This window comes from Anopheles moucheti, chromosome 2, assembly GCF_943734755.1.
Source record: "Anopheles moucheti chromosome 2, idAnoMoucSN_F20_07, whole genome shotgun sequence".
NCBI lineage: Eukaryota > Metazoa > Arthropoda > Insecta > Diptera > Culicidae > Anopheles > Anopheles moucheti.
Window position 1 is genome coordinate 21,229,324 of NC_069140.1, and position 8,756 is coordinate 21,238,079.

The window sequence follows — 8,756 nt, forward strand, 5'->3', positions numbered from 1 at the left end:
CCTAAGCTTTTCTTCTTGTGTTTTTTTGGTTTAATGAATTATTTAACCAATTATATTACAGATGTTCGAAGTCTTCATCCAAATAGAAAGCAACTTTGTAGTCCTTCCAAGAATATCCTAAAATATCGGACTCTGGCACTATTTTCATTTAAACATCTTTAGAAGTCGAGATGTCTAAAGCAGAAAAATTGATTTGTTTCCATAAACATTTTTAGATTTTTGTTATATTGTCCGATTTTTGTGTAAAACAATATTCTTACGGATGTCTGTATGTATCATTTTATTGCACATGGACACTTCAATTTGATAGAAATAAGTCATTTTAAAGAAGTATTTTAGCGTATCATGGCATGCTGTGATGACTTAATATCTGTCAAAAATGACAACATAACAGACTTATATTTGCTGCTAGAGACGATCTAGTAGGTATTCGATCCCTGAGAATCATAATATTTTTGAGTTGGGGTTCCATGGAGACATAGATGAGTGACATATTCTCTAGCTACGCGAGATCATACTTTTAAGTAAAATTTAGTAATAGAAAATCTTTTGCGCATTGTACAATATTTTCTCCAAAACCGTTGTCTAACCGAGCGGTGCTCTAGTTATGTTACGGACTGTGTTGTGTTCCGTACTACAAATGTTATGCATTTTCACGGGTAGCTAAATCTCTCCGGTGAGCTCATTAGTGTGTAAGCGGTAAATGACCTCCCCTTCCCGGACTGGTGGATATCACCTAAAGCTAATCTCTCGGCTTTCCTGTTACCTTCCCACTAATTCTTCCACACCTATCAGCACGGAAAGAATCTTTCGCTTTTGGCGGGAGGTTACAAAGACACACTCGGAAAAATCTAAGCCCCAACGTTCTATTGTCTTTTACGCTGTTTTTTGGCCGCGGTTTTATCCCCCGCCACAGTTTTGGGGATTGTGCGAGCAAATAAAACATCTTTTTCCACCCCATCTCTCCGGAGTTCTCTTTGCTTCAGTCCACCCTCCGGTTGGCGTTCTAACGTCCGGTGTCATTGTTCCCGATTGCCTGCGGGAACGTCACACGGTTGCCCAGCTAATGGCTGGGTTCTACCGGAAGGGTTTCGGGGTGTGTGTCACGCGCAAGGGTTTGAAGATGGTTCTGCTCATCACGGACCCCAGAAGTTCGTATTTTGCGAACGGCTCATGAAAGATGATGATGGATGGATGTGTGTGTGGCCCGGTGCCATTGTCCGATAAGTGTGCGCCCGCCAGCATTAGTAATGGCATTTGCTTTTGTGATGCAAAAATGGCACATCAAGCTGCTGCTAACTGGCGATATGAATAACGTAGCGTTTCTGCACCGTGCCGTTCTGCACCGTTAGAATGTTTCTCACGCGGTTTTGTGGCCAATTTGCTGTCGGCGTTGGTTGGGTACTAATTTTCTCACTGTATTCAATCAAACCCGTCCGTACACATTCGCGCGCGCTGCACCGTTTTGTGGCATTTTTCATCAGACTTTCAAGGTGTGGAATCCACCTTCGGCCGTGCTTCTTGTGCAATTGGATTGGAAGAAATCAATCCCCCAAGACAATTCCGAGCCAGCGTGATTCAATGTGTTTGGGGGTTGCTTTTCTCTCGCCTTACTCTAGCTTCACGTTTCAGAGGATGTGAGAGCGAATCGGTCAGGCGGCGAAGCGCTGCAACAGCGCAACGAAATCGATTTACGATTGCAACAATTTCCATGCATCGGTTGATTGAACACATTGTGCCAGATAGGTTTTGTCGTCTGTGCGGCGTTGAAGTCACCGGGCGTAGGTGGCCGGTTTCAGGACCGCCGTGCGCGGCAAGTACATCGTGCAAAATGGGCCGCAAAAAATTACGCAAATGTTTTGGTTAAAAACCCCCCAAAATTGTGGTGGTTGTCCAAATGAGAAAAAAAAACTCTCCCCGAATTCTGCATGTCGCCCACCGAAAAAGGGCTTGCACTCCTCCTGCTGGAATGGGCCCCGTTTTGTCAAACGCACTGCGTATAAAAGACACTTGTGGGCGGCAATGTGTCAGTAGCTCAGTGCCAGCGAACGATCGCTGTTTGGTGGTGTTTGGTGCAAGCTGATAAAGCGTGCTGCACACGGGATACAAAATGGTGCGCAAAGTGACGTTGTGCCTGCTGTTGGTGGTAGGCTGTGCGGTGCTGGTGGCACAGGCCCGACCGCACGGCAAGGAGTGGAAGCACGGTGGTGGCAAGGATCACCACTCGGAGGAACATTCGTCGCACGGTGAAAAGGGCGAAAAGGGGTACAAGAAAAAGGAGGAACACGACGAGGGCAAGAAGGGCCACCATGATAAGGAGGGCCACAAGAAGGAGTACCACGACGAGGGTGGCCACAAGAAGAAGCACCACGACGAGGGTGGTTATCACCACGAAAGCAAGAAGGGCGAGAAGGGCGAGAAGGGGCACAAGTTCGAGGAGAGCGGTCACTTCAAGAAGGGACACTCGACCAAGGGCCACCACGAGATCCACAAGAAGGATGAGTTTAAGAAGGAGAAAAAGTTCTTCGACGAGGATCACGACGAAGGGTTCGATGAGAAGCACGGCGATTTCCACGAGGAGCACGGATACAAGAAGGGTGGCTCGGAGAAGGGCGGCCACAAGAAGGCGGGCAAGCACCATGACCATTACGGCAAGAAGGGCCACAAGAAGAAGGGTTCGCACCATCACGATCACAAGGGCCACAAGGAGGAGCACGGCCACGATAAGCACTGGAGCCACAAGGAAGACTTTGGCAAGAAGGGCGGCAAGGATCATCACAAGAAGTGGGGCCACAAGAAGGGTGGCCACTAGGCGGTAAAGGATTCGGTTGCTGTGTGCCAGTGTGTCCTTCGAGAGGCTTCGTCGTTGCGGTAGTGTATCAAGCGCCAACGATCATTGTTATGTGTTATGTGTTTAGAACCGTTTGAAAATGAGCGAAAATAGAACCGAAATCAGAAACAGTATCGTTAACCATTCATAGGGTGTTCTCGCGATTTCTCTTTCTTGCCTTCTCGTAAACCATTATTTAGAAAACATCTGAAAACATCGATTGCATCGGAAGGTACGGATCAATGGTTTCATAATTGGTTCGCCCTGACTCAACAGAACGCGCAGAATTTTCAAATTAAAGATCCCGCACCAACAACCAGCGTGGTAAGAAATTGGTTCTACACCGTTATGGAGGCCAGCGTCGGAGATGATGCCCGGTAACGGTTCACGAGATGCGTAGAATATTAATTTCATGCTTGAAATGCTTGATCGGAAATCGGTTTGCTATAGCGATGTATGAAAAGCTTTCCCGTCGAGCTTTGCATATTTGCAGTAGTGACACCCAAGATCAAGCTATACTCACATGCCTAAGTGCGACTCAAATTGAGGGGTTCGGCAAATATTTGTTCGTTTGCTTGTTCGCTGGCCCTCCACACTAAACAAGCTTGTTTGTGCATTTGTTTATCTGTGCCAGCTTATGCTCAAGAAATGCATCCAACTGTTTGATGTTTGAGGAAGCAAAATAAACAGCACTCCAGACTTGCCTTCCAGACACTTTCGTTGAACCCTGGCTGTTGAATGTTCACTTTCACAGCGCCCTTCTGGATCGGTTCTTTTGCTCGCACTGGTTTTTTCGCCCTTCACCTCTTACTCACGAACGTTGCACGCATCACTGCACTATGTTTGTAATCACCTTCACTGTGCGTACCTCCCTCGTCCAATTACATTTATCGCCTATATCATGCCTTTTTGCTTCTGTCACACCGATCTGGTCACGATTGCACCATCAGGATTTTCCAATTGCTCTCCACGCACGCAACCGCACGGGGAAAAAGGTGAACTGTTATGCACCTTCGTTCCACCTTCAATTTGCCCACCTGACACAATATCAATCTCAAAAAACAACCACCAGACCACACACTGCACGTTGCTGCTGCTCAGCGAAGCGAAACGGTTGGAGCACGTTGGCTCGCGAGCTTACATCCGCTCGGTACGACGACGAATCACGAACTGCTCCCCACGGTAACCGCCAGCATGCGCTGAAGATGAACGTGCGCGTTTGCGAGATGCGGAGATGTGCGGCGAGTTGCGTTGTGTGTTCGCTCGTCGCGGAAAGAAAGTCTCAACGGCGGAGCAGCTTGAAATGCGAGAGATGGAGAGAAAGAAATGAACAGAAGTAAAACAACGCACATACACAGCAAACACAATAATCTACCCCCCCAATGGTAGAAAGAGGAACAGGTTGAATGCCGTAGGTTACTGGGGAAGCGAACCCAACAGGGTGGAAGGAAACTCAACCCTGCATGGTGAAGAGCTGAAACCTTCCGGAAAGAGTGCGCACCGTGCGAGTGGTGGAACGGTGTGTGCAGCCATCGGTGACATCTTGACTCTTCGTGTTTGGGGGTCTTAAACGTTGTGTGTGTGTTCGGATTTGGAAGCAATAGAAGATGGAGGAAAAGTGGAGTGGATGATAATTTCATGAATTGCTTACACAAATTCATTGTTTTACACCTTTGCAGCAGAAATGGAATGTTAACGACGTTAGTTGTAATATGTAATGGTATTTAGTTGGCATTTTTCTTCATTTACATCTGTAAATTATATAATTTGGTACGATGGTGCATATACTTGGTGTGAGACCAATGTTTAAGATATTCATTAATTTCTTATGAAGTTTAATTTTAAATGCCACTTACTTTTATGGTAATGGGGTAGTAAGTTTTGTGATGTTACGGTCAATAAGGGTTGATAGGGTTTAGTTAAGATTTAAATTGCTTTTCTTTTTTGTCTAACATGCGCATAATTGTCAAATTGAAACACTAAGAATAGGTTCGTCTCAATATACTATATCAATCATATTCCCGGTCTGGGTCCAATATACAGAAATGTCAAACGTCTGAGGTTTTTGACAGTCGTTTGAATGGGACTTATCTGTTGGATGTATTAAATGACTTTAAGTTTACAAAGCTTTAATACAAGTTTAAGAAGTACTTTAATCGATCGTTTTTAAACCCGTTTGGATATTGTTTCAATACAATAACTTGCCATACAACAGGTGTCCTCTAGAGAGACCTTATTTTGTCCAACATATCTCATATCTTGAAGTGAATATTGAAGTGAGTATTTTTCCGTCTGAATGGCTACATAAAACCGAACATCATCCTAAACTTCGATCCCCTAGGGCTGATCGTTCATCATTAAGTAATTGTCGTCACATTAGCGTCATCTTTGTAATGACGATCGTCTCCCAATCCCAACTCACCCTATCTGGATCGCTTCGTGCGTCTACGGCATCGACGTTCATCGATGATGCTCAATGGTACAAACCGCGCACGGAGTTGTTTCACGCGATCTTTCATCCGTTTTGCGCTGCGTCTTCGCTACGCCAGTGCCGAAGCCCCCGAAACGCAACTGCTTACTAAGTGTCGCCCGTCCCGAACAGAGCCCTCAGGAAAGCCACCTATTAATACGAAGTTAGTGGCACAAATTGTGCGTGCCGTGAAATCACCACGGGATTAATTCAATATCACGCAGCTGTGCGCACAGGAAGAGACACACTACGGCACAACCCCAAAACACCCCCATTGTGTTTCACTTTCTGGACTACACTCGCCATCCGCCCAGGTGGTCCATCGCTCTATAAAAGCTATGATTAAAAACGCATAAATGCTACCTTTGGCATTATTTTTTTTGCTGTTGTTGTGCCTCTTCGTCGTGTGGATGTAGTACGTACCACGTGGGAACTGGATGATGCTACAAAGCGCAAACAAACATGCAACCTGTCGAACTCCTCGGCGCTCCGCGTGGAGGGATCCATCCATTGTCGGCCGCTCGCCGCCGCTAGTCAATGTTACCTCAGCAAATGATAAACATCGCGGTGCAACAATAATTGCTATGCGTTTGAAGCGCTTTGCATTTGAAACGAAACCCTGCCGGTTCCATATTGTCCAAATGGTGGACTGGAATAAAGACTTGGTGGGAATCTTAAAGACAGTAGCCTTCTCCGAATATCACCGCACCGAGCACTCGCCGTGCTCTGACGGAAGAGGTAACGGCTTAATTTAAATGGGGGCTTTTCTTAAATACGAATGAATTAAAGAAATTCCGGCTCCAGCCACTAAGTCACTTCCTTAGGAAGTGGTTGCAAACGAAACCCTATTACATTCGGGCACGGCGGACCGGGAGAGTGGCTCATTTGACAAAACATGTGTCTTGGACGGTGTTTTTCCCCGTTTGTCGAAATGCGACCAGGGCCGGGGGAAGTGAATGGTAAGAAGCACGAGGAACCACGCAGGAGATTAATTTGGATTTGTTTGCTGTACTTTGGTGGTGGTGGTGGCTTTTTAGTTTTATGGTTGCCCTTTTTTGCTGTTTTAGCTGTTGTTCTGCTGTCGGATGTATGGAGGGCGCGACTTTAATTGATCTCCTAAGCTTCCTGTACGCTTTTGGGACAGTTTGTTGTCGATGAAGGGTTTACTCGAGCGGGTCACACACACTCTCACACGAATGCGACCGCGTTATCTAGGTCGTCTTCTAATTTCCCTAATTCCTGTGATGATTTCCCTCGCGCGATGATGTGTGGTGAGACGGTTTCGTAAAGCACCAGAGCTCAACTCGAATTTATAGCTTCTCCGGACGGGATTTATGAGCTCACAGAACTTCCCCATTAGCAATTGTCCAGCGATCGTGCCTCGAAGACAATCGATCGTCGTTTTGGAACCGTTTTTGGGTTGTCTCCTGATGGTATCATGCGGTCTCGTCACTGATATCAACCATCAACGCCTCGATTTCAAAATGGCCTCCTGCAAAGAGAAACCCAATTTCGTACGATTCTCACTTTCCATTCCCGGCGGTTTGCGATAGCGGTTCGTTCATTAAACCACACCGATGCATTCTGACCCCTTACGGGTCGGGTTGGCAGCGTAATGAGCGTGTTTAAAATTAAACTGCATCAGCATCAGGATGCAGCTTGATAAATGCGTGCGTTCCGCCGTTTCCCGGCAGAAACGCAGAAAGTAAATGTGTAAAATTGCAGTACAAAAGGCGCGCCGTATGCCCTAAGGGGTTTTTGCGTTGCCAGTACGAGCAGAAGGGACGCCTTATTTTTCGGCGAAGGTGCAACCACGATGCACACCGATGCATGCATATCGGTTTCGGTGCATTCCTTTGGTATTGACCGACTTGATTTCGGCACGATTAGTGTGGAAAGTTGCGTAGGGAGCGCAATTCAATTTAAATTTAACGCACCGAAAAGTATCTTCACCACTTATCACCACACACACACAGGCATGCGTTCCAGATGGGCCACAAAATGTTTATCTAAAGGTAAACATAAATACGTATGTGCTTTAATCGCCTAAAGTGGTTAAGCAACTAGTCAACTGTTTAAAAACGTATTTAAAATCTGCTCATAAATTTTAATATCCTCGCCGACCGTGGCGCTCGATGGCCCTGCCCCAGAGTTGGCCGTATCATCTCACTCGATTGTTTATTTGTAATCGCTTCCGCTCGCTTTCAACCCTTCCGTACACCATCATTGTCTCGATGCTAAGCGATGTTTGTCTTGTGATGAGACAAAACTTTCAATTTTTACATCTGTCCACCTTCGCCACTCCAAACCGGCGGAGACCATTCCATTCCATCAAACTGCTGGCACACCTTCACGCGGTCTGTCCACCTATTTTAATGGGACGCTTTCTTCAAAATCGCATTCCAATTCAAGCGGAAAAAGCATCGCACCTCCGGCGTTTAGCATTTCGACCGTAGTCTGTGCCCTGTGCCAGTGGAGCGTGGATGGGTGGCTTTGGACCCATCGATGTGCTGCGTTCCCGGTTCCATTCCCGGTCGATCCGCACGTACTCGGATTGCAGCTACTAATTTATGCCTATTTCCGTGATACGAACGGTTATTTGGATATTGGTTTGGAACCGTCGAACGCATTGCGATTACTGTGCCAAAGGGAATGCTTCAGTGTGGCGTGGTTTTGTTACTCCGTCAGCTATGCAAATGCCTCCAAACACCCTTTGGCTCGGTGTGGAACTATCTTCCTGCTCTGGTGGGATGGAGAGGATGGGGATAAATGCACACACGCTGTATGACAAATATCCCGTGTGGCGGACGGGATGGGCTCGTGATGATACCTTCCGCGCTAATAATGGGAAACTGATTACGAAAGCACGAGGCTACACTCGTACGACGGGGAAACTCAAAGCACCGACGCCAAAAGGTCTGACAGACCGCGGACGGAAGACGGAACACGGTGTTGGCCGGCAGCCTAAACCGAACACCGTGCAGCTCGTGCTACCATCGTTTCGTCACCGATCTCGTGTTTGGCTACGCGATCAAACTGGCACGATCTCAGACCGCATCCCATCCCGTGTGCATCTGTACGGTTTGGCGGCTGCATAATGCAGATATGATGCATTGGGTAATCGACACCGATAAGCCCGCCTGGGAAGATGTTTTATTTTCTCCACGCTCCTCATGCCGCCGGAACGGCATGTGCCCTTTTACATATGCGCGGCCTTCGACACCGACGCGGCCCGATCTGATTATGGGAGCGAAGAACGCGTGGTGTACAGGGGGGACGGAAAGGGCAACAGGGAAGACATTTCAAATATTTTCCACATAGCTTCGTTTGTTCCCTCGGTTTCAACGCTTGCCGATCAATTTCATGGCGTTTACCCAGCTTATGATGAGGGATGTGGTCTTTGCTTCACTGGAAGGGACTGGAAAATACATTACACAAACGGAAACAGACGACGAA

General features: G+C 47.0%; 1 protein-coding gene across 1 annotated transcript; it reads left to right on the forward strand.

Annotated features, from left to right (window-relative positions):
* The first annotated feature begins 2,110 nt into the window (after window positions 1-2,110).
* On the forward strand, window positions 2,111-2,812 carry LOC128299318 (putative eggshell protein). The gene has a single exon (XM_053035240.1). The coding sequence runs from the start codon at window positions 2,111-2,113 to the stop codon at window positions 2,810-2,812; it is 702 nt and encodes a 233-aa protein (XP_052891200.1).
* Window positions 2,813-8,756: the final 5,944 nt, after the last annotated feature.

Bases quoted from the DNA above. Each gene is read 5' to 3' on its own strand.
- LOC128299318 (XM_053035240.1), top strand. From the start codon at position 2,111: ATGGTGCGCAAAGTGACGTTGTGCCTGCTGTTGGTGGTAGGCTGTGCG.